We start from the raw sequence: 27,660 nt of genomic DNA on the forward strand, positions 1-27,660 counted from the left end.
TATCAATTAACAAAACTATGACTGATGTGGTCAGTTAATGGGGATCCAACAACTCAGAAACCCGTTGATAATTACAGTAACAGCGGCTAAACTGCTTAAATAAATTGCAGCTTGTAGGATTAATTCTTTCATCAGTGCAACCCTATATTTAGATTTGAATAAAATATACTTTGCAACGGTATTGCCCTATATTTCAACAGTTTGAACTGCTCTCTATTATCATCTGGGCTACAGCTGGCTGACAGATGGAGTGTATGTACATGGAAATTAAAATAAAATGATAGTCATTCTCTGTCCAAAACCATCTTATTATTTCGGGGAGTTGAAAAAAAAAAATCACCACTGGCTGAATCATCACCTCAGTCTCATTAATATGAAGCACTCTCTGAATAATTATTTCAGAACTGGCAACATTTTAATTTCGCCCTTACTGGCTCTATCACACTGTATATGGTGATATCATAGAATTCCCACAGTGCAGGAGAGGCCTTTCCGCCCACCAAGCTTGCACCAGCAACAATCCCACCCAGGCCCTATCCCCGTAACCCCATGTATTTACCCTGCTCATCTCCCAACACTAACAGTCAATTTAGCATAGCAAATCCACCTAACATGGGACTTGGGGGGGAAACTGGAGCCCTCGGAGGAAGCCCACGCAGACACGGGGAGAGAAGATCAAACTCCATACTGTCACCCGAAGCTGGAATTGAACCTGGACTCCTGGCGCTGTGAGGCAGCAGTGCTAACCACTGTGCCATCGTGCCGCCTGGACATTTTTGACGCTCTTTAAGAATGGTACTTTTGCTTAACCTTGATGTGCATCTGGACGAACTGTATCAAAACAGGGGCAATGAAAAAAACCTGTACATCCCAGTCCACAAAACATTTGGTCCTGAGGAGGAAATCAACAAGATCTCTCTCTTGGTGAGAAGGCCACTGTACAAAGGTTAAACCGCATTAATGTCCGAACAAGCTACTCCTTGCAGTACGCATAGAATCATAGAAACCCTATAGTGCAGAAAGGGGCCATTCGGCCCATCAAGTCTGCACCGACCACAATCCCACCCAGGCCCTACCCCCATATCCCTACATATTTTATCCACTAATCCCTCTAACCTACACATCTCAGGACACTAAGGGGCAATTTTTTTAGCATAGCCAATCAACCTAACCTGCACATCTTTGGACTTTGGAAGGAAACCGGAGCACTCAGGACAAACCCAAGTAGACATGAGGAGAACGTGCAAACTCCACACAGACAGTGACCCAAGCCAGAATCGAACCCAGGTCCCTGGAGCTGTGAAGCAGCAGTGCTAACCACTGTGCTACCTGCCGCCCAAGGGCTAACCACTGTGCTACCGTGCCACATAAGTGATAGTGTAAAATGGTACTTTGGTGACACATTTAAGATTACAATGGCCTGTACAAATTGAGGTTCCGCATAGTCAGTCCAATGAGACTCCTTACCATTATAGGTCACTCTTGGTTTAGTCAGACACATCACAAGGTGCAAATCCATTTCATCCGCAGAAACAAATTTGGAACACACAGGGCACTTGAAACCTGGTTTAGGGAGAGAGAAAAAAATTAAAATTGATACGAATTTAGATCAACACAGGAAGTTCTAATTTGATGCACACGCACTCTCAACAGGTGATTATGACACACCAAAGTACAGACGAAGCCGAGAGACAACTTCCCAACTGGCATTTGCCCAACTGAAGTTTTAAGTTTATTGTATTAGTGTCACGAGTAGGCTTACAGGAACACTGTAGTGAAGTTCCTGTGAAAATCCCCTTGTCGCCACACTCTGGCGCCTGTTTGGATACACTGACGGAGAATTTAGCATGGCCAATGCACCTAACCAGCATTTCTTTTGGACTTTAGGGGGAAACTGGAGACCCGGAGGAAACCCATGCAAACACAAGGAGAACATACAGACTCCACAGAGCCAGTAACCTAAGCTGGGAATTGAACCCAGGTTCCTGGCGTCGGGAGTCAGCAGTGCTAACCATTGTGCTATTGTACTGCCCTAGGTAACCCTTTGCTCAAGGCAGTACAAGCTGCTTTGTACCACATCATCAACGCTTTTCAAAAGAATTGTTCCATTTAGAAAAGAAATACATTCTAATAGATTTAGTGAACTGAGAATAACTGTATATTACTTGAAGGCAATAATCTACTGCTGTGCTAATAAAGCAGTCAACAGTTATGAGACTGCATTGCAATTTTATTTTCTAATCACAGTCAGGGAAATTGAAACAAAATACTTATAACATCGTCACGGTGATGGAGTGACGCCACAGAGTTTCAGTGAGCATTTGTCTTGCAGGTCTCATTAAACTGCAACAAAAGGAGAAAATGCTGGAAAATCTCAGCAGGTCTGACAGCATCTGTGAGAGAGCATAGAGCCAACTTTTCGAGTCTGGAAGAAAGTCAGATGAGACCCGAAGGCAGGCAGCTCATGAAATCAAATACATTGGATACCTCTACCAATAACTAACCCACACTTTAGTGGGTGGGTAGAACAGATTGTTTTCTGCCTTCATGATAATTACATCTGGTAAAGCAGCCCTTATTCATCATTAACTGCGCTAAAACACAATGAGTCAAGAGTACATGGCAACATGATACAAATGACAAAGCCTTTGAAGATTTTTCCCTTAAGCAAACAAAGCTTACCCAATCAAAACTTGCCAAAAGACAATGCTCCTTGGACTCGAAAGGTTTGTCACCAACTTTTCAACCAATTCGTTAATAGCTAACTGAAGTATATTCCCATGTTTATATATAGATAATATATATACCTATAATCCAAACCACAGCAAGAAGTCGCATAATACCAGGCTAAAGTCCAACAGGTTTAGTTGGAATCATGAGTTTTTGGTGTCTCTCACCTGATGAGGGAGCAGCACTCTGAAAGCTCGTAATTCCAAATAAACCTGTTGGACTTTAACCTGGTGTTGTGAGATTTCTTACTGTGCCCACCCCAGTCCGATACTGGCATCTCCACATCATGGTCTTTCAAACCAGATTAACACTGGGCCAGACTAAAACAATTCAAGATACTGCAGATACTGGAATCAGAAGCGAAAACATGCTGGAAAAACCCAGCAAGTCTGTCAGCATCTGTGGAGAGGGAAATCAGAGCTAACATTTCGAGTCCACGTGACTCTTCTTCAGAGCTGAAGAGAGGTAGAAATATGACGTAACTTGGCTACACTAAGTGCACAGAAAATTGACAATCATCACTGCTTAAAATCGAATGACTTAAATATTCCAATTTTACTTCAATGAATCCAGTATGTTTCAAGTTATTAAAGGAAATGTAAAATCTTTCACCTTTATAAGTACCCATGACAATACTTATAATGGAAACTGCTATGTAGACATGTCATGCTGTAATAGAGAGAGGCTGCAATGCCATCATCAGGTGGTTATAGAATCCACAGAATCCCTACAGTGCAGAAGGAGGCTATTTGGCCAATCAAGTCTGCATTGACTACAATCCCACCCAGGCCCTACTCCTGTAACCCCACATATTTACCCTGCTAATCCCCCTGACACTAGGGTCAATTTAGCATGGTCAATCTTTGGATCGTGGGAGGAAACTGAAGCATCCAGAGGGAACCTACGCAGGCACGGGGAGAACGTGCAAACTTCATACAGATGGTGACCCGAGTTGAACCTGGGTCCCTGGCACTGTGAGGCAGCAGTGCTAACCACCGTGCCGTACAGGAGGGTAACAAGTTTACATAGGCAATTGGCATGATAAATATGGGCACAGGAATTTAGAATAGAAATAAAGAGGAAAGACTTTAAATGAGGATTGAATTATATTTATAAATCCTAATCAAATTATTTCTCCCTGCCCTCACACCGCCACAATGGTCTTAATTCCCTGTATGTGATGCCAAAAGGCATCAACTAGAATGTTGTAATTTATATTATGCATTTTTCTATTAAAGAAAGTTCTGTCATTTTGCCAAGGCTGCTTCAGAAGAGAACGAGTCGAGCAGAACAGATTTATTCACATAACAGAGAGCGCATTTCTCAAAGTAAGGCTGCCAGATGAAAGCACAGCTCAGTTAATGATAAAATGAGCATTCTTGTAAGTCGAAGCACTAAGCAATAGGGATACTTAAAGAACAAGAATATACTTAAGAGAAGCATCTACTGTGTGGTGCTATCCTTTACAAGTTGTCAGTTTTGGCAGATTATTGTATTCAGCAACACTTGCATTCGAGTAAGGATAGATTTTCCAATCCTCTAATATACTTCACACATTGTGTTAACAAAAATTGTCTCTTGGTGTCAGGATGGCAGATTTGATGTGTCTTCCCCACTCTCTCTTCTAGCGACACTTCACTCAATTAAGGAAAGGAGGAAATCAGCCAAGCTTTCAATTTTGAATTACAACCCAGTGGAACAAGCTGGTTCTTGGCTCCGCGGTAGCATTCTGCCTCTTAGCCAGAAGGCTGTGGGTTCTAACCCACTTGGCAGATTTGAGTTTACAATCTAGGTTTACAGTGCAGCACTGAGGGAACACTGCACACTCGGCGGGTTGGTCATTTGGGAGAGTCATGAGACATCGGTCACGAGTGCCATTTCGGGTGGATGCAGAAGATCTCATGGTCCATTTCTCAGAAGCAAAGGGGAATTTTCTCTAGTGTCATGGCCAAAATTTACGACTTCAACCAACACCACATCATGCTGCTCATTTACTCATTGCTGTTAGTTCCCAGATTTGCTGTCTCATTTCCCCACATAACAATAGTGGCTACTCTTCAAAACGTACTTCATTGGGTATAAATCACTTCGGAACATTCGGATGGTAAAAGGAACTATATGAATGCAAGCTTATTCTTTCATTATAATTCACAAATGACACTGCTGTGAATGAGTCATACAAGTCTCTCTCACAAATGGAACAGATGCACTTGCTATTCCCTTCAATCTTTCACATGACAACCAGACAAGCCTTTGGCAGGGTACGATTAAAATCTACTTGTAACTATATTGCATTTTGAACATACCCAGATATCCCAAGATGCTTCATGGCAGCATTACCAAACATATAACGAAATATGTTAGCACAGGTAGCCCTAAAAGACTTGTTCGAACAGATAGGATTTGAGGATTGGCTTAAGGAGAGAGAAGTGGAGAGGGAGAGAAATTGAGGGAGGGAATTCCAAGAAGCTGATGGCCAATATCGGGCGATCAGGAAGCAAGAGAGCAGAATTAGCAGAAGGTAGAGATCGGAGAGAGTTGAAGGAAGTTAAATAGGGAGTGGGCAAGACTCTGGAAGGATTTGAAGACAGGATTTTAGGGACGGTTAGGTGGCACAGTGATTAGCAAGGGACTTGGGACCTGGGTTCAACTCCTGGCTCGGGTCACTGTCTGTGTGGAGTTTGCACATTCTCCCTGTGTCTGCATGAACTTCCTCCGGGTGCTCTGGTTTCCTCCCGCAGTCCAAAGATGTGCGGATGAGGTGAATGGCCATGCTAAATTGACCCTAGTGTCAGGGGGTCTAGCTAGGGTAAATACATGGGGTTATGGGTGGGATTGTGATCGGTGCAGGCTCGTTGGGGCTGAATGGCCTCCTTCTGCACTGTAGGGATTCTATGAGGATGAAAATTTTAGCTGTGATGAGAGGGATTAAAAAATAACTTGCCTATTCTAGTTGCCTGATGACGCTGAGGCTTTTGCTTTGAGTTATATTGTGCGGCTAAATGCAGCCAATGTCTGGATGGATGCCATCACCTGGCACTTGCTAAAAAGTCAGATCTGGGGCAGAGTGCCTTGTTAGATTACTATTCCGATGCACTGCCACCTTCAACCGTCTGTAAACTTAAGTGGATCAAAAATTATGCTGCATGTATATCACACAAGGCCAGGTTCACCCATCGCCCCCTTCACATAAACTGGCTTGAGGCAACACATCAATTTTATTTTCTCATCCATGTGTTCAAATCCATCCGTGGCCTGACTTCTCCCTGTCTCGTCCTTCAACCATCAGCCCAGGGATGGAAGTGGAACGGTGGGTGGCTGCTTGAAGCATGTCCACTTTCAAAGCAAAACCTGTGCTGCCTGCTTGTTTCTCTTCTATTCTGGTCTTGGCAAAGGAAACAAAATGTACCAAAGAGGTTGCAGTGGAAAGTTAGCACTCAAACCAAATATTAACAATAACATACACCGCTCAAATTTTGGTCAGGCTGAGTGAGGGGAAAATTACAAATCTCGCACAGATGCATCATTCTTCCTTAACCAATTCTTGTCCACTTTTCAGTCTCCATCTGAATGTCACACAAGCCTATGTCCCAGCATACACAGAATTTAGTTTACACAGAAGCAAACCGCCTTGTAAAATTGGTGATGTTCTTAAATCTGGCTCAATCCCTGTAATTAAAGTCACATCTTTATTTTCCAGCCCACCCCCAGTTCACCTGATTTGCTTGGCTAGCGGATAATGGTGCATTACCTACAACAGGATTGAAATTTTCAGTAGCTCCCATCGTCTTTAAGTAATGGCTCTAGTGTTTCTCCTGGACAGCTGACAGCCAAAGTTCACCACTTTAACTATTCATTACCCCATACTCTTTCCACGAACCGATATCCACAAGAGCAATTCCAACTCGTGCAAACCAATGTGTCAAGTTTCACACCGATTAGCCCCATTTCTCTGCATTTTAATTGATTCATCTGTCAGTAAATTCTTTACCACAGAGGCGCTGTGGAGGTTGTATCATTGAGTATACTCAAGGCTGACATGGACAGATTTTTAATCAGTAAGGAAATCAAGGATAAGGTGGGAAACTGGAGTTGAGGATTATCATACCAGTTCATTCATGATCTCAATGAGGCAGACTCGATGAGCAGAATTGCCTACTTCTGCTTCGAGTCTTATGGTCTTAATCCTGTACACTAAAAATCCTTTGAGAACCATACAATGCAGAAGGAGGCCATTTGGCCCATTGAGTGTGCACCGACTCGCCAAAAGAGCATCTTACCTAGGGCCTCCCCCCCTGCCCTTTTCCCGTAACACCTTACATTTAAAATGGCTAATCCCTTAACTGCACATCGTTGGACTTTGGAAGAAACTGGACACTTGGAGGAAACACAGGCAGACATGGAGACAATGTGCAAACTTCATACAGACAGTCACCCAAGGCCAGAATCGAACCCAGGTCCCTGGCACTTTCAGGCAGCAGTGTTAACCACTCAAAAAATCATAGAATCCTACAGTGCAGAAAGAGGCCATCAAGTCTGCACTGACCATAATTCCACCCAGGCCTGATTCCCATAACCTCATGTATTTACCCTAACTGGTCCCCCTGGCACTCAGGGGCAATTTTGCATTGTCAATCCACCTAATCCGCACATCTTGCAGTGGCACGATGGCACAGTGGGCGGCACAGTAGCACAGTGGTTAGTACTGCTGCTTCACAGCTCCAGGGACCTGGTTTGAATCCCAGCTTGGGTCACTGTCTGTGTGGAGTTTACACATTCTTCTTGTGTCTGCATGGGTTTCCTCCGGGTGCTCCGGATATCAAGTCAATCTGGTGCTAATCCGCCAGGACAAACGCAAAGCATTTGCCACCAGGCGCGAAACCGATTTTTAGGCTTACGCGCTATTTTCCAGAATCGGCACAATCTGCATCAGGCGCGGAGAAGTCGGAAAATCGCCCCCTCTGTTTCACTCGGCATTGATGCTGCCAGACCTACTGAGTACGTAAAAAAAACTAATAATATTGGTGGCACAAAGCAAGAATAGTGACTCTGCCAGATTTCTCATCACTGTTCTGAAACTGTAATTCAATTTAGTGAATTCACTAAATCACGATGGACAAACCCACTGTTCTTCGTAGGTTTACACAATCTATTCAGTAAGGAAGTGTCAAGATTCTTCACTGAGATACCTCATAAGAAATGTTCACCTTGGCTTGCAGATTGCAAAGGAATTAACTGTATTTATGAGTTGGCAGGGTTAATGCCCCAAGACATTTCACTGAAGCATCAGGAAAAATAGATAGCAAACCAAAAAAAAACTTTGCTGTGTGACCCCGCGGCCAATTTAATCCAGTGAGGACAGGGATACTGGGCGAGCAGAACCTCATACAGGAACAGATAAGCACATGAGTTCTGGATGAGCCGATCTGCAGAAAATTGGAGGCTCATCTGTCCAACGTTGGACTAATTGAGTGGGGAGGTAACAGCGACATGCATGAAGGATTCGGGAAGGAGTGGGCCGATGTATAGGTGGATATCACGTAAGCAGAAGTTGCTGGTTTTGTGAAGGGGAAGGATATGGGACTATTCGGGGTCAAATAGGATATGAAACAGGTCAAACTGAATGCCATCAGCTTACACGTGAAAGATGACTTGACATCAGCAGAGGAAGTAATCAAGAGACATTCGCTAAATGAGGAGCAGAAGCTACCAAAGAGGGAAAGGAAAACAAAAGGATTTATATAATGTCTTTCATAACCATCAAAGTGTTTTACAATGATTTAACAGCAGGATGTTGCCTGGTCTGGAGAGTATTAGCTATGAGGGGAGACTGGATAAACTCGCAGTTTGTTCTCACTGGAACAATGGAGGTTGAGGGTTGTGGACAGAGTGGATAGTCAGATGCTCTTTGCTAGAGGAGAAAAGTCAAGTACTCCAGGTCAAAGGTTCAAAGTGCGTGGGGAAAGTTTAGAGATGTTCGGGGCAAGTTTTTCTTTACACAGAGGGTGGTGAATGGGCTGGAAAGCGCTGCCCGGGGAGTTGGCGAGAGCAGGTACAAGAGCAGCATTTAAAAGGTAACCAGACGAATACATGAAAAGGATGGGGAACAGAAGGATTGGAACTCCTTAAGTGCATACGGTTTTAGTTTAGGCAGGCATCATGATCGACACAGGCTTGGAGTGTCAAAGGGCCTGTTCCTGTGCTCTACTTTTCTTTGTTCTTTATTACAGCAGAGGAAGAGTGTAACCAATCTGTGTACAGCAAGGGACTAATATAATAATGACCTCATAATCTGTTCTTACATCCTGATTGAGGAATAAATATTGGCCAACATTCTAGGCAGAATCCCTGCCATGGGACCTTCTACACATACCTGAGGCTTCATTTTAACGTGTTCTCCTAAAGATGGTAACTCCAGTAGTGCAGCACTCCTAGTGCTGGAGCATCTGGCTTGATGTTGTGCTCAAGTGAGCCTCAAACCCGCACCATTCTAACTCAAGATGTGAGAGTGCAATCACTGAGCTAATGCTGAAGCAAATCCGCGTGTTTCCCAACTGGAAACATTGGATGAACAGGGATATCCACTGCTTGCTGAAGTCCAGGTCTGAGGCCTTCAGGTCAGGTGACCACGGCCTATACAAGATATCCAGATATGATCTAAGGAGATCCATCAAAGGTGCCAAAAGACAGTACCAGACTAAGCTAGAGTCCCAGGCTAGCCACACAGACCCTCGCCTACTATAGCAAGGTCTGCAAGACATAGAAGGCTACAAGATGAAGGCACGTAAAATTGCCAGCATCAACGCACCCCTCCCTGATGAGCTCAATGCATTCGATGCCTGTTTTGAGCAAGAGATCAGCGAGAGCACGCCCTCCATCCTGGAAGCCTCGGACGAACCTGTATCTAAGGTCACCACTGCAGATATCAGAGCAGCCTTTCTGAAGGTTAACCCATGGAAACGACTGGTCCAGATGAGCACTCAGGTCCTGTGTGGACCAGCTGGTGGAGGTATTCACAGACATCTTCATCCTCTTTTTACAACAAGCTGAGGTCACTTCATAGGGACCTCAGCTTGTTGGAGGTCAAGTGGGCATCATTGAGATTAGATAGCACGGAGGCCAGGAAGAAGTTGTTTGGTCAGCAGTTTAGCAGGAAATGGGTTTGAGGAAACAGGAGGTGAGAGGAGGCAACTAAACGTTTGCAAAGGAGAGGGAGCGCAATAGGTGAAAAAGGAGAGACAATTGGGTTCAAGGTTGGGTGAAATTTCAGGTCTGTGTTAATTATACTTTTGGGTTCATCAGTGGCAGACAATTGTGCAAGGAGACATCCAACTCCATTTTAGGGAGTGTATCCTTTCTGCACAATTGTTAATCATATGATTGCTTGGCCCTGGGCTGTAACAATGAGATCCCTCATTGTGTGAACTGCCTACTGTAATTTCACACATGCCCCCACATGTTTTACTCCTTTCTTCTGGAGGGTAGTCTGATATGCGTTCTGACAAGTTCCTTTGCCTCTAGCCAGGCAGGAAGTCATAATCTCGACCTCTGATCCAACAATCCATGTTGCATGTTGGGTAGGGTGAGCTGTCAACTAAAATTGCTACCATGGATCCAAAAACATCCTCTCCCATAGCATCCATATGGCCTACTTTATGCTCAGTGAGGACAAATCATTACATTACATTCCATTTCCTCTCTGGAATGTGGATAAAAATCTCAAACTTAATATGAAAAATGAATAAGACAATTCTACAAGGTATGTCAACCAATCCTGACTACTGGATTAAACATGCATTCCCAGATAGCTTGTGCGTGTGTTTTTTTTAATTCATTCATGGGATGTGGGCTTCGATGGCTAGACCAGCATTTATTGCCCACCCTTAATTGCCCTTGAGAAGGTGGTGGTGAAATGTCTCCTTGAACTGCTCCGTGTGGTGTAGGTACACTCACAGTGCTGGCAGAGAGGGAGTTCCAAGACAAGTGAAAACAAAGGAACAGTGATATATTTCCAAATCAGGATGGTGAGGGGAACTTCCAAGTAGTTCCCATGTGACTGCTGCCCCTGTCCTTTGAAATAGGAGTGGTTGTGTGTTTGGAAGATGCTGTTTTACAGCATTCCTGCAGTGTATCAGTGATTGTGTGCAGGTAGTGGAGGGAGTGAATGTTTGCGAATGGAGAAACTTATTAAGTAAGCTGCTTTGTCCTGGATGGTAGTGAAGATTCTTGAATGTGGCTGGGGTCGCACTCATCCTGGCAAACGGAGGGTTCTATTACACTCCCGACTTGTAGATGGTGGACAGGCTTTGGGGAGTCAGGATTCCCATTGTCCGACCTGCTCCTGTAGCCACAGTATTGATAAAGCTAGTCCAGTTCAGTGTCTGGTCAATGGTAACCACCAGAATGTTGATAGTGGGAGATTCAGCGATGGTATGCCATTGAATATCAAGGGGTGGTGGTTACATTCTCTCTCTTTGGAGATGGTCGTTACCAACTGTATACCACAGTGCCAGGCACCTTGGCCAGTGGGACAGAACATACCTGGAAAGGTGATAGTGGTGTCAGGGACATTACCTGTAAGGTACAATTTTGTGAGAATGACTGTGTCAGGCTGTAGCTTGACTAATCTGCGAGACAGCTCTCCAAAATTTGGCACAAGGTCCCAGATGATAGTCAAGAGGACTTTGCAGGGTTGACATAGCTGAGTTTGCCATTGTTGTTTCCGGTGCCTGGGTCAATGATAGATGGTCTGTCCGGTTTAATTCCTTTGAGAATACGTTAGCAGTTCGATAGACCCAAATGGTTTGCTAGGCCATTTCAGAGAGCATTTAAAAGTCAACCATTCTGCTGTGAATACAGATTTTCTTCCCCAGAGGGCATTAGTGAACCAGATGGGTTTTTATGAAAATCGACAATTGTTTCATGGCCGTCATCAGGTTTTTCATTCCAGATTTTTTAAAAATTGAATTCAAATTTCACCATCTGCACTGGTGGGATTCAAACCTGGATCCTCGGAGTATGACCCTGGAGGTCTGGCTTAGTAGCTGAGCAACAATACTACTTACAACACCACTCCTCCGCACATGTATTTAATGTGTTTAGTGAAGTGAACTGAATGGCATCTTGGCACATCACACTACGTGAAGTGTGCTGTAGAAATGTTGTGGATGTTGGGGGTCTGATTAACCTAAACACCATTGAGTAAGTTTGAGTCACAGCGTAAAGGTCTTCATTTGTTTAACATCAGTTTTTTTATGGCAAAAAATATCAAGAAAAGATGGGAAAGGAGGAGGAAATAAGTTCAAAATAAGTCAAGTAATTAAGTTAAACATACTTTAGTTCTTCAAAAAAAAACATGTGATTTTTTTTCCCAGCCTCCTGATGAAGTAACCCCCAAGGCCTTACACTACAAGAGCATGAAATATTATCCCACTGACATCATTCATTCAAAGGCTAATTTTTTTTCACAGACTCACTCGCTACAGTTGAGGTACTTTGCTCAGACTGAAATTAAGGCAAATTACTGTGGCAGTAGAGAGGGAATGTTCTAGATCCTGAGGATGGAAAGAAGCAACTGTCCATGTAGCCTGCCTTCCTCACAGTTGCAACCTATGATGTATTTCTCCAACCCAGTTCAACAGGGATGAGAGGAAGTGGAATCAATATTCGTCTGCCTCTACAATATTCCTCGGTAAGGTGCTCTAAAAGCCAGACGCAGTGATGCTATTTTATTCTTCAGTCTATATCAGTGTTCTGCATCAAAGCGACTGATCCTCTACCATCCCCAAACTTTATTATTGAAAATAACAATTATCATCTACAATCGCAGACTATCTTCATATGGTTTATTCTATCATCCTCTAATTCCAGTATCTCTCCTCCATACCTTTCTCCAACTCAGCTACATCCTTCCTTGTAGAGAGATACAGAACAGCACACAATAGTTTTAAGTTCAGGTCTGACCAGTGCTCTGAACAATGGGCATGGATTCAATTTAAGCCCTACTCTTTTTATACAACCTTGGGATGGCACGGTGGCACAGTGGTTAGCACTGCTGCCTCACAGCGTCAGGGGCCTGGGTTCAATTCCGGCCGCAGGTCACTGTCTGTGTGGAGTTTGCATGTTCTCTCTGCATCTGCATGGGTTTCCTCCAGATGCTCTGGTTTCCTCCCACCCTCCAAAGATGTGCGGGTTAGGTTGACTGACCATGCAAAGTTACCCCTAATGTCAGGAGGATTAGCAGGGTAAATATGTGAGGTGATGGGAATAGGTCCTGCGTGGGATTGTGGTTGGTGCAGACATGATGGGCTGAATGGCCTGCTTCCATGCTATAGGGATTCTATGATTCTATTTTATTTACCTTCTTAACATTATGCAGACATTGGCCAGAATTTTACCCGTGATGGATGGGAATGGATAATTTGGAGAGACAGCCTTCGACTGTTGGCAGCACCAGGAAATCTTGTCTGTCCTTGGCAGGACTAGAAAATCCATCCTCTCCACCTCACCAGTGTCAAGGGATCCAATTCTTTTGATTCTGAGATCCCTTCCTTTATTTGTTAATATTTACTCATTAATCGTACAATCATAGAATCCTACAGTGCAGAAGGATGTCAATCAGTCCATCGAATATGCACTGACTCTTCAATAAAGCATCTTAATCCAGACCCACCCCACACCCTACATCTGTAACATTTTCCCAAATAATGCCCCTAACCTACACATCCTTGGATACCAAAGGGCATTTTAGCATGGCCCCTCCACCTAACCTGAACATCTTTGGACTGTGGGAGGGAACAGAGCACCCGCAGGAAACTCACATAGAGACAGGGAGAATGTGCAAACTCCACACAGACAGGCAGCTGCCCAAGGCTGGAAGCGAACCTGGGTCCCTGTGAGGCATTAGTGCTGACCACCGTTCCTCGCCTCTGTTTCTTCAAACCATGGCTCTACATTCATCCACATTAAACTGCAGCGATTAATCAGCCAGCCATCTCTTTAGGCAAGAGTCTCTCCTCCACCACGATAACCACTCTTTCCGTTTTGGTGGCCTTACAAGCTGAGAGAAAGCTGGCCAATACGTCTTCCGCTGACCATTTACAGGAATTAAACCTTAGTGTGGAGACAAAAGGAAGTCAATAAGTGGAAGGTCTTACTTTGCATACACAGCTCGGCTAGAAGCGTACAAAAAAAAATGCTCCAGACTACTAAAAAGGAGGGGTTAAAAAATTCATTCTAATCTAGAGCAACGATATGAAACTCCAGTGATTAGAATGCATCAAATATGAATGCAGTAATTAAAATGGATTAAAATTTGTCCCCCCTCTACTTCCCTTAACTGTGCTACTTCCCACACTCAAAGCTGAGGTCTGAGTAGCCATGGATATTAAGCCTTGGACCTCATCAATAATTAATGTGCTGGAATAGAAGGCCGCACAGATTAATGCCCCTCTGCACTAGTTGGATTGGATCCTGGACTGAAGCTGTGATCATAGGACAAGGAAAGAGACTGTGGGTTTTAGATGCACTGTTGTGGGGTGCAAGAGGGTGATCATAATCAAGGCCAAGGTTTGGATGCCAGTGTTCTCAGGGCCAGGACTGGTAGTGGTTGTGGCAAACTTGTATTTTTTTCTTCTACCAAGTGCAGCAGGGCAGCCCAGACAGCACGGGCTGCAGCTGGAAAGGAAAGAACGGAAAGGGTTAAACAGACAGCCTGACCGTAGTATCCATACTCACTGTGGGCAGACACATAACAAATAGCAAATAACTACATCCCAGATGGTACTAAATGGTCACACCCCAGGTGAGATCTTCCCGAGGTTACAGCAACATGAAGAGGTCGATACCACTTATCGAGGCTCCACAATGTCAAGAGGAGCTATCATACTTCTGGGAAACTAAGGGAGACAATTAACACACCGTTGAAATCGGCTTAATAATTACAGCGCTTTGACATTGCAAACAGGGAGACAGGATATGTTCAGAAAACGATTAAAGATAAAGCACACAGGGCAATGGATCAGCATGACGTGATCAAAGCAGAACTTTAACAAATTTAAAGTAACAATATGATGACCTAATTGAAAAGCAATACTTTGTAATGCAAAAAAGTATAAGTATGTGCAAGAGCCCATGATTAGCAGAGTAGCTTGGGAATAAGCTAAAATTGCAGCTCCAAGTACTATTCTCCCTCATGCATGTTGAATAAAGCCATTTTTGCTGAAATTCTATACGGTCTCAGAAGACTCAGTTTGTTCATTCCCTCCAACACTGAGTTATCATAGAACCAAAGAATCTCTACAATGCAGAAGGTGCCATTCAGCCCATCGAGTTTCCATGACTCTCCAACAGTGCATCTCACTCAGGCCCACCTCTGTTCTATTCCAATGACTGTGCACATTGATGCCGCTAAGTCCCTTAACCTGCACATCTTCGCACAGTAACGAGCAATTTTCCACGGCTAATCCACCTAATCTACACACCTTTGTACTGTGGGAGGAAACCGGAGCACCCGGAGGAAACCCACGCAAACACGAGGAGAACGCACAGATTCCACACAGATAGACAGTCATCCAGGGCCAGAATTGAACCCCCTATATTCAAATGCTGATGACTTAATTCCCCTTCTTGGATCTGCCCCAATGAAGAGGGTCGCAACTTTTGGTTAGAAGTGAGCTTGCGCTTCCTGCCTGCCCTTTTGGTGTCCTACAAAGCTGCACGACATTTGAAGAAACAAGTTTATAGAATAAGATTCAATTAAAACCTGGTGACTGCCGATAGTGCAAAGAAACCACTTGATCAGGAATTACATCAAACATGGCCAAAGTATTAATTCTTTGAATCTACACAGGAATCAGTGGAACTCTGCTTCACATTGTTATGTGAACAGGCAGAAAATTTTGATTGTAATGAATTACATTGCCCCCAGGATAGTGAGCAAGGCTGGAGTCGCATGGTGGCACAGCTATGATTAATCTTCCAATCATTCAGAGCATCTCACATAACATAGTAATGAATGACAGTCACTGTGATGTGTCTATGCATTCTGCCACAAATCACTACCATACACATATATCACCAGGATTATGCAATACCGATCCCTGAGAGTTCTCCAAGCAATATTCAAATTTAATCCCCGACCAGCTTTGCAAAAACAGCACTCGCCATGATTTGGGCACTGCATTAATGTGAGCCATACCTTCTGAGCTCCCCAGTGTCGGACTGGGGAGGGTACCCCAAACATGCACTGCGGAATCCCTCTTGCAACTTCACAGATAAGGTTAGCAAGGATATTGCCCAGAAATGCAAACAGGGGTGGCACGGTGGCACAGCTGCCTAGGTTCGATTCCTGGCTTGGGTCACTGTCTGTGTGAGTCTGCACATTCTCCCCGTGTCTCCTCTGGATGCTCCGGTTTCCTCCCACATTCCGAAAGATGTTCTGGTTAGGTGCTTTGGTTATACTAAATTCTCCTCCAGTGTACCCGAACAGGCGCGGAATGTGGTGACAGGGGGTTTTCACAGTAACTTCACTGCATTGTTAATAAGTCTACTTGTGACACTAATAAATAAACTTAAAACTTATCCTCCAGGCAATTACGTTGCAGTGGAACCCATCAGATGTTAGCTTCAGGCAGTTAGAGCATAGAACATAGAAAAACTACAGCACAAACAGGCCCTTCGGCCCACAAGTTGCGCCGATGATATCCATACCAACTAGGCTTACCTATAATCCTCAATTCTATTAAGTCCCATGTACTCATCCAGAAGTCTCTTGAAAGACCCTATCAAATTTGCCTCCACCACCACCAACAGCAGCCGATTCCACTCAGCCACCACCCTCTGAGTGAAAAACTTACCTCTGACATCTCCTCTGTACCTACTCCCCAGCACCTTAAACCTGTGTCCTCTCGTAGCAACCATTCCAGCCCTTGGAAAAAGCCTCTGAGAATCCACCCGATCTATACCTCTCAACATCTCATACACTTCTATCAGGTCACCTCTCATCCTTTGTCTCTCTAAGGAGAAAAGACCGAGCTCCCTCAGCCTATCCTCAGAAGGCATGCCACCCAATCCAGGCAACATCCTTGTAAATCCCCTCTGCACCCTTTCAATACCTTCCACATCCCTCCTGTAATGAGGTGGCCAGAACTGCGCACAGTACTCCAAGAGGGGTCTGACTAGGGTCTTATAAAGCTGCAACATTATCTCCCGACTCCTGAACTCAATCCCTCAACTGATGAAGACCAGTACACCATACGCCTTCTTAACCACATCCTCTACCTGCGAGGCTGATTTAAGAGTCCCATGGACCCAGACCTGAAGGTCCTTCTGATCCTCTACACTGCTAAGAGTCTTATTTATTATTATTCTTATTCAGTTCTGAATAGGTTACACCAATAGTTACTCAGAAAAAGAATTAAAAACTCCGGGGTAATTAACTTCAAGGTAACTAACTGTCGTAAAGACCCAGACTGTTGCCCCCACACCCACATATTACTCCCCCTAGACCAGACTAGATGCTGGCGTTCCTACACCCAACCCCTGACCCAACACCCCCTCCATACCAAGCTGTGATACAACTGTAAAGAATGCTTTCTGTGGTGCATCTGTAGGAGTTGGTGAGAGTCGTAGCTGGCATGCCAAATTTCCTTAGTCTTCTGAAAAAGTAGAGGTGTTGGTGGGCTTTCTTAATTATAGTGTCAGCATGGAGGGATAGGTTGTTGGTGATCTGGACACCTAAAAACTTGAAGCTCTCGACCCTTTCTACATTGTCCCCATTGATATAGTCAGGGGCATGTTCTCCTTTACGCGAGTTTCCTCCGGGTGCTCCGGTTTCCTCCCACAGTCCAAAGATGTGAGGGTTAGGTTGATTGGTCATGCTTAATTGACCCTAGTGTCAGGAGATTAGCAGGGTAAATACGTGGAGTTACAGGAATAGGGCTTGTGTAGGATTGTGGTCGGTGCAGAGGCGATGGGCCGAACTGCCTCCTTCTGCACTGTAGGGTTCTATGAACAAGGGATATGGGGGTTGTTTGCAAATGATCTACTGCTGTATTTCTGTGATATGATTGGTTTGCTCTGGGAGTCCTATTCCAAGCTCAGGCTGGTACCACTCACTGGTATCAACCTCAGACTGGTGCCACTCCAATGCCTCCAAGCTATATTTGTCACCTCCAGGGCCAACTAATCTCATTCCTCTTCACCACTTTGCTTATTGAGCACTAGTTATTTTGGGAAAGGTGGAGGGGCGATGGGGTTTACTAATGAAGGATACAAAACTTTCCAACTACAACATAAGGGTCACACATAATACGTACCATATTCTATCATTGTAACCCTATGATATTGGAGTGCTCACAAAGCTGACAGCTCCTTGCATTGAATTATAATTTTGAGAACATCTATTCCTTAACAAGCAATACCAATTTCAAACATGTCATAATTTATTTGCAAAGATATCTTTTACACCTATTTGGAACGGCACGGTGGCACAGTGGTTAGCACTGCTGCCTCACAGCGCCAGGGACCCAGGTTCGATTCCTGGCTTCAGTCACTGTCTGTGTGGAGTCTACACATTCTCCCTGTGTCTGCATGAGTTTACCCCGGCTGCTCCACTTTCCTCCCTCAGTCCAAAGATGTGTGGGTTGGGTTGACTGGCCATGCTAAATTGCCCCTTAGTGTCAGTGGAACTATTTAGGTTAAGTGCATGGGATTATGGGATAGGGCCTGGATGAGATTGTGGTCGGTGCAGACTTAATGGGCCGAATGGTCTCCTTCTGCACTGTAGGATTCTATGATTCTACGACCACCTGTACTTTTGGGATCCTCAGGGCAAAACCTGTGGAATATGCTCAAACAGCTCCTTTCACCTGCTCTTGTATGAGGCACTAGCACACACACTGTGGATCAAAATATGTGACTGGAACAATGTGTCTTGGAAAACAAGTTATCTATAAAAATCAAATCAAACTCAACTGGTTGAGTCACCATCTTGGAGCAGGACATATGGTCAATGGGAGAAGATCATACCAGCACATACTGCCTGGGCATATCCCAAATCGGTAACAAGAAATCCTCACTTTTACAACCCAAAATCATCAAACATAATGCAAGCCCAGTACCACACTGTAGGTTGGTCTTCATGGTAGTGCAGTGGTTATGTTGCTGGACTAGTAAATTCAGGGGCCTGGACTCAAGACTCTGAGGCATAAGTTCAAATCCACCCACAGCAGCAGGGTTAAGTTAAAAGCATCTTATTGAATCAATCTGGAATGAAAGGCTAGATTGATATTGATGACCATGAAGGTTCCTATGCCTAATTGTTGTGGAAATCAAACTAGTTCAACATTGTCTCTTTAGGGAATGTCTGCTGCCTCCAGTCAGTCTGGTCTATCTCTGACTCCAGATCCACAGCAAGCCCCTCAAGTCACCTAAGGACGGGTAGTAAAGGCTGGCCTTGCCAGCGACACCCACATCCTGTGAATGAACAAATAAAAGAAAGGTCATCAGCTGTGTCCTAGTTTTAGGCACTGTCAGATTAAACTAAACCCGATTTAATATATAAAAAAAGATGGATTTAAAAAAAGAGACGTTTAGTTATGAGTGTAACAAGTAGATTTGCATTAACAATGCAATGAATTAACTGTGAAAATCCCCTGGTTGCCACACTCTGGCACCTGTTCAGGTACACTAAAGGAGAATTTAGCCTGGCCAATGCACCTAACCAGCATGTGGGAGGAAACCAGAGCACCCAGAGGAAACCCAAATAGACATGGGGAGAATGTGCAGACTCCGCACAAACAGCGACTCAAGCCGGGAATCAAACCCCGTTCCTTGGCGCTCTCAGGCAGCAGTGCTAACACTGTGTCACCCGAACCCACTCTCCTTACCTTTGATTACTAACATATACATTCCGGTAAGGTCACATTTATGGCCAGTTCAAGTTGCCCTGAGTTCATTTGGAGTCAATCACAAAGTGTGGAGCTAGAGCTACACATGGGCCCTGAACAGCTCAGAATGACAGCATCAATTCCCTGAAGGACATTGGTGAAGCAGTTTTATTTTTGACAGCAATCGAGGAGCCTTCCTGGACATTTCATGCCATAAATTTACAAAGATTTATTTCATAATTTTCCAGGCGGGGTTTGACCTTAAACTTGGCTGCGAGTCTGGCACCACAACTACTGGCTACCATATTCTGAATACTATAGTTACAGAACCCAAATCACTCACTGGTTTCCATGTTTGACCCTGGTGGTCATCTTCTGAAACCTACCTGACTGACATGTAATTGTGTCGCCCACACCTTTCCGTCAAGTGGGGTTGTTTTGTAACTGTCACCTGCCCAAGATACTTGCTATTGTGATATCGTTCCTGAGTCAACGCTTCCTATTTAAGGTTTTCTCTTTTGTAACTGTCTAACAACATGAAATATTACATTTCCTTTTCATGCATTATTCATCAATTCCATCTCCTTAATCGCCTTTCATTTCAATGCTTAATTTAATGCTGGCAAGCTTGGGATTGGAGAATGCAATAATTCTCCTGTTTAAAAATTCTCCACCACTCAACAAACTCCCAGACTCCCCATGCATGACAAGCTTTTAGATTACTGGCCCTTTCTCCCCCACATCCAATTTAAGTTTAAGTTTATTTATTAGTGTCGTAAATAGGCTTACATTAACCCTGCAATGAAGTTACTGTGAAAAATCCCCTTGTCGCCACACTCCTGTTCAGATACACTGAGAGAGAGTTTAGCACGGCCAATGCATCTAACCAACATGTCTTTCAGAGTGTGGGAGGAAACCAGAGCAGCTGGAGGAGACCCATGCAGACACATGGAGAACATGCAGGCTCTGCACAGTGGCCCAAGCCGGGAATCGAACCCAGGTCCCTGGAACTGTGAGGCAACAGCACTAACCACTATGAGACTATGAGACGTTATTGATTGAAATGAAAGGTGTTCTCTAAAGATGATATTGGTGAGAAGGATGGTGGAGGGAGCCGAGCAAAAACTACTACTTTCTTCTATCAACAAAATAGCCAGCAAGGATCCATGTTGGACATCCCAATATCAAATTGTCAGTTGACAAAGTCTTGACAAACAGACTCAGCAATTCAACTGTTGTCAAAATTAAAACAGCTGCTTCACAAGTGTCCTTCAGGGAAATGATGCTGTCACTCTTAGCCGCTCAGGGCCCACATGTGGCTCTAGCCCCACACTTTGTGGCTGACTCCAAATGCACTCATGCCAAGTTGAACTGGCCATTGTTGTGTCCTTGCTAGAATGTATATACAAGTAATCAAAAGTTAGGAGAATAGTTCAAGGAATTCTATATCATACATTCCTCACTTTTTTTAAGTCTGTCCCTTTTTTCTTTTGTATTGAATCAGGTTTATTTTAATCTGACAGCGCCTAAAACAAGGACATAGCTTGTGACCTTTATTTTATTCGATCGTTCATAGGATGTGGGTGTTGATGGCAAGCCCAGCCTTTACCACCCATTCCTATCTGACTTGAGGGTCTTGCTAAGCTATTTCAATGGCAGTCAACCACATTGCTGTTGATCTAGTGTCAGATACAGACCAGGCTTAGTAAAGGCAGCATCTGTTCGACAGTATTTAACCGATATTAAACAATTTAGATATGTTTCCTGTCTGGCTCAGTGGGTGAATGCACATTTTGATCAAGAAATGAGCCATACTCACCATGAACAAATACAGTGCAGAAAAGGCCCTTCGGCCCATCAAGTCTGCACCAATAATAACTACTAGTAAATGTGCACTAATCCCATTTTCCGGCATATGTCCCATATAAAGAACAAAGAAAATTACAGCACAGGAACAGGCCCTTCAGCCCTCCAAGTCTGCACCCACCATGCTGACCATATTCTTGAATGTTTTATATTTCAAGTACTCATTCAAATATTTTTTAAAGGTTGTAAGATTTCTAGCCTTCATCACATTCCCAGACAGTGCATTCCATATTCCCATCACCCTCTGAGTGAAGTTCCCTCTGAATCTTCTGCCCCTTACCCTAAAACTATTCCCCCTTGTGACTGACCCCCTCAACCATGGGAAATAGCTGCTCCCTATTCACACTGCCCATATCTCTCATAATCTTATACACGTCAATCATGTGCCCCCTCAGCCTCACTGTCTGTGTGGAGTCAGCATGTTCTCCCCATGTCTGCACGGGTTTCCTCCGGATGCTCCAGTTTCCACCTACAGCCCAAAAGATGTGCTGATTAGGTGCATTGGCCATGCTAAATTCTATCTGTACCCAAACAGGCGCCGAGTGTGGGATTTTCACTGTAATGTCATTGCAATATTAATGTAAGCCTACTTGTGACACTAATAAATAATCATCTTTCTCTGCTCCAAAGAAAGAAATCCAAGCTTATCGAGCCTCTCCTTATAGCTCAATGTTCCATCTCGACCAACATCCTGGTGAACCTCCTCTGTACCTCATCTAGTGCAATCACATCTTCCTAGGTAGGTGTCAGCCATGCCTCATTTGGTAACTTGCTCGGAGTCAGAAGATCATGGCTTCAAATGCCACTCCAGAGACGGGAGCCCATAATCCAGACTGGCATTCTCAGAGTAGAATGGAGGGAATGCTATACATGAAACATGACGTTAACCTGAGGCTCCCTCTAAGTCGATGTAAAAAACCCTATTTAAAGAAAGAGGAAGCCTCCTCCAGTCTTCTAGACGACATTTGTCCTTTATCCAACATTAACGGAACAGATTGTCTGGTTATTATCATATTGCTGTTTTGGGGACTTTGCTGCAGACAAATTGGTTTCCCACATTATAATAGTGGCTACATATGGGTGGAGAGGGGACCCACAATGTTGAAATGGCGGCACAGGCTCATTGGGCCGAAGGGCCTGTTTCCAGTGCTGTGTTGTTCTTTGTTCTTTGTTTCATTGGCTGTAAAATTTCAGGATATCTTGAGGTGATGAAACATGTAGAAAATGAAGTAATTCCCTTACTTGCCTACTCAATAATATTCTGGGATGGATCTAACTAGCAGGGCAGTAAAAACTATGATAACTTCAGTGGCACAGTGGTTTGTACTGCTGCCTCACAGCACCAGGGACCCAGGTTCGATTCCTGACTTGAGTCACTGTGTGGAGTTTGCACATTCTCCCCATGTCTGCGTGGGTTTCCTCCAGATGCTCCAGTTTCCTCCCACAATCCAAAGATGTGCAGGTTAGGTTGATTGGCCTTGTTAAATTGCCTCTTAGATTCAGGGATATTAGGTAGGGTAAATACATGTGATCATGGGGATGGGGGTTGGATGGGATTGTGGTCGATGCAGACTCAGTGGGCCAAATTGCCTCCTTCTGCACTGAAAGGTAAAAATAACATCAGGTCACATCAAGATGTGAAGGCCAACAAGGAGTCTTCCTAGACCCATGGGATGATGCTGAGTACAAATCACTATATTCACCAGTCACCAAAGAGGTGCGGGTTAGGTGGATTGCCGTGGTAAATTGTCGCTTAGTGTCCAAAGATGTGCAGATTAGGCTGATTAGCTGTGGTAAATGCACAAGTTAGTGGGGATAGGATAGAAGGGAGCTTCTTACAGAGAGTAGACTTGATGGGCTGAATGGCCCCTTTCTGCACTGCAGAGATTCTATGATTCTATATTTAGGATGTGTCAGGACGAATATGTAACCATTTAGTTAAAAAGTATGCAAGTCAATATAACTTTGAACTTTTTTTATTTTACCCATAGGGATCTTCTAGCAAGTTGATACATGGCAATGCCACTGCGAAACAGAAGAACAAAAACCTCCTCTGGGATTTCTATATGAATAAATCAGGCTGGTATAATTGCCTCAGATCGCAATACCAATAAGTGAGTTCTTTATTCCAGAAAACTTACATTTACTACCCATTTGTTTATTTATATCATTTTGTTTTCTTCATTCACTCACAGAATGCCACCATTGACGACAACATCAACATTTACTGTCCATCACTAATTGACGGGAGCTGTTTGCTTAAATTGCTGCAGTCATGGTGTTGACACACACTCCCACAGTGCTGTTAAACAGGAAGGTACACATTTCTGACTCAACAGCAATTAAGGATCGGTGACATACTTCAAAGTCAATTTGGAGGGGAATTTGTTGGTGTTCCCATGCTCCTGTTGGCCTCGTTCATCTTGGTGGCACTAACATAGAATCCCTCCAGTGCAGAAGGAGGCCATTCGGACCATTAAATCTGCACCAACTCTCTAACAGTGCATCTTACTCAGACCCCCTCTCCCTGCGTGCACCCCCCCCCCCCCCCCCCCCACAACCTACACATCTTGGGACACTTAGGGGAAATTTAGCATGGCCAATCTACCTAATTTGCACATCTTTGGGCTGTGGCAGGAAGCCCACGCAGATATGGGGAGAACGTGCAAACTCTACACAGACTGTCACCCAAATCGAACCCGGTTCCTGGGTAGAGGTCATGTGTTAGCAAGGTGCGCTCAATAAGCTTTGGTAAGTTGCTGCAGTGCATCTTGAAGATACTGGCCCCCCAGCAAAATGTGGCAACAGTGTGTGAGGGTGCTGATCAAGTGGGCCGTCTTGTCCTGGGCAACTCTGAGCTAGGCAAGAGAAGAACACTCCCACAGTCCCAATTTGTGCCCTTGAGGTGGTGGAGAGGCTCCAGGTAGCCAGAAGGTGCACCACCCACCACAGGACAACTACCTTTGTACCTGCACTTGTAGCCACATTGATGTGGCTGGCCCAATTCCATTTCTGGTCAATGAAAACACACAGGATATTGATGATTGGGGATTCTATGATGGCAATGCTATCAAATGGCAAGAGCAAGGTACCCTCGCCTCATTTCTGGAATGGTGGCACAGTGGTTAGCACAGCTGCCTCACCGCGCAAGAGACCCTGGTTCAATTTTGGCCTCGGGCACTGTCTATATGGAGTTGGCATGTTCTCCCCGGGTCTGCTTGGGTTTCCTCCGGGCACTCTGGTTTCCTCCCGCAGTCTGAAAAATGCGCTGGTTAGGTGCATTGACCCAAGCAGGCACCGAAGTGCAGCGACTCAGGGAATTTCACAGTAACTTCATTGCAGTGTTAACGTAAGCCTTACTTGCCACTGCTTTACAGTTCATTTGCCCATGACCGACAATCTCTGGCAATTCATGCCTCGCCACCGTTGCAAGCGGACGGAAAATTTGGCGCTTAGCCAAATCTCTGTTCACTGCACCGGGACCAGAGAATTCCACTGGCGTGAACAGCCGGAATATCCCGCCCCTGTTTGGACCAAGGATACATGAAGATCTGGCGCCAAGTGGGCCTGTCAAAACCCAAACTGAGCATCAATGAACAGGCTGTTGGCAAGCAAATGTCACTTGAAAGCACTGTTGATGACAATTTCCTTCATTTTGCAGATGATTGAGAGTAGCCTTTCACAGCCTTTGGCCTAGTGCCAATAAGAAAAGCACAAAATCTGTGCCCAACAGGAAACTATCATTGATTGCTGGGAAATTCCATAGTTAAATTCCAATTTTCTTATCAAATACAGACAAAGCACTGCAGTTCTTTTGGATCACTTCATCTTTCAAACACTTTGCTTTGCAAGTCCCTACTTGAGTCAAATACATTTCAAATGATATCAGTAGAAGAGACCGTGAAGTTGTCAAATTATCCTATAAACTCAGCTGGTTTATTTAGCAAATGAAACTTGTTCTTACGCTGCTTGTTCTATACAATTGTACAATGCAGAAGGAGGCCATTCAGCCCATCAAGTCTGCACCAACCACAATCTCACCTCGGCCCTATCCCTATAGCCCCATGCATTCACCCTAGCTAGTCCCCCTGACACTACGGGGCAATTTTAGCATGGCCAATCCACCTAACCCGCACATTGTTGGGCTGTGCGTGGAAACCAGGGTACCCGGAGGAAACTCACACAGATAGTGAGCCAAGCCAGGAATCGAATCCGGGCCCCTGACGCTGTGAGGCAGCAGTGCTAACCACTGGGCCGCCCCAACATGTCTCCTGTCCCAGACTGATGCACTTGACCCTCGTCTGCCTTCTGAATGCATAAGGCATTCGAGTTGTATCAAACCAGTACTGGGTTAACAAGAAGTTGGCCTGCTATACTTGTCAGGGCAACTAAAAAAGGGCAATAAATGTCACCCATGTCAGTCACACCCAAATCCCAAGAATGTGTTAAAGGAAACAAATGGAGCACTAATGTGGCTGTACAGCTGCCAACATTGCCTGCTGAAGGTTCTGACGTGCAAAGTGCTGTGGCTGGGTATCACCTGAAGCATTATTTCCACGCTCCAAACATTAGTAGTCATCAGTTGCTCCAATTTTTTTTTGCTGCTGCAAATGGTTACAACCAGCAAAATAAAAGGAGCTGAGGCAAACAGTCTGTAATCTTTTCTGTCAAATAAGTGCTTTGGATTCTTGTAGTTAATTAGCTTAAGCTTGGATAATTGGTTTGCTTTTTTTCCAATGTGTAATTACCCAATTACCAGCAAGATGATGCAGATATCATGTGGGTTGACACCTGAGCTCAATTTAGCATCAACAAAGAACTCACGTTTATACACGGCTTTTCACAAACTCCTGATAACCCAAAGCACTTCATTGGCAATGAAGCGCTTTTCCAGTGGAGTCACAGAAGTTCGCCAATGGTCTCCTTCGTGGTAACTTGTCAAAGACGCCCTGAAAACCCACTTATACCACATCCACTGCATTTCCCCCTATCTACCATACCTGCTCCTTCTCAAAAGAGCTCAAACAGGTTTTGTCAAGCATTATCTTCCTTTCTGGATTCCACGTTGAATGTTGCAATTCCTCTTCATCTTGTCATTTACCTATCATCCTACCTTGGCCAGCATGGTTTAAAGTTTATTTATTAATATCACAAGTAGGCTTACATAAACACTGCAATGAAGCTACTGTGAAAATCCCCTGTTGGGTACACTCAAGGAGAATTTTAGTATGGCCAAATGTACCTAACCAGCATGTCTTTTAGACTGTGGGAGGAAACTGAAGCATCTGGAGGAAACCCATGCAGATACAGGGAGAATGTGCAGATTCCACACAGACAGTGATCTAAGTGAGGAATTGAAGCCGGATCCCTGGCACTGTGTGACACAGTGGTTAGCACTGCTGCTTCACAGCACTAGGGACCTGGATTCAATTCTGGCCTTGGGTTACTGTCTGTGTGGAGTTTACACGTTCTTCCTGTGTTTGCATGGGATTTCTCCGGGTGCTCTGGTTTCCTCCCACAATCCAAAGTTTTGCAGGTTAGGTGGATTAGCCACGCTAAATTACCCCTTAAATGTCCCAAGATGTGTAGGTTAGATGGATTGGTTGTGGTAGATGTGTGGGGTTATAGGGATAGGGCGGGGATAGGACGGGGAGGGGGCTTGGGTAAGGTACTCTATCAGCGAGTCAGCGCAGACTCAATGGGCTTAATGGCCTCGTCAGCACTGTAGAGATTCTATGATCTTCAGCTCATAGATTCCAGAAGTTCACTACCACAAAATGTCAAAACAAACAACTGGCTAGCCGCCGTCTGATGCTAAGTACCATCCTGTCCACCAGCAAGCATTGACCTGCAAGTGAACCTGAAAGTTTGTTAGCAAAATGAACAGTGTGAAAGAGACGTGTAATCATCCCCTGTCGGATCATTGGATTCCAAAAGACTTCTCATCGAATGCCAAAAGTCTCACAAAATTACAGAAATCAGTAAGGGCCAAAGATCATTTTACACAAGGTAAACACCCATAAACACAACTAATCAAACAAGCGAGCTGGAAAAAAATAAGGACCACAACAGAGACCAGGGAACTGTAAATCACCTCCCTAATGACACAGTGAGAATGAAAAATAACCTGTAAGCTGACAGAAGACCCAGGAATGATGAGACAGATGATTTTGTT

General features: G+C 44.4%; 1 protein-coding gene across 1 annotated transcript in view; it reads right to left on the reverse strand.

The window, feature by feature from the left end:
- Positions 1-27,660, reverse strand: part of znrf2b (zinc and ring finger 2b) — a 174,686-nt gene that overhangs the window by 68,278 nt on the left and 78,748 nt on the right. Inside the window, exon 2 of the mRNA XM_080203303.1 lies at positions 1,468-1,563. Within this exon, the coding sequence (XP_080059429.1) occupies positions 1,468-1,563 (96 nt within the window). The remainder of the gene's footprint in view (positions 1-1,467; positions 1,564-27,660) is intronic.

This window comes from Carcharhinus amblyrhynchos, chromosome 2, assembly GCF_965287045.1.
Source record: "Carcharhinus amblyrhynchos chromosome 2, sCarAmb.v2.hapA, whole genome shotgun sequence".
NCBI lineage: Eukaryota > Metazoa > Chordata > Chondrichthyes > Carcharhiniformes > Carcharhinidae > Carcharhinus > Carcharhinus amblyrhynchos.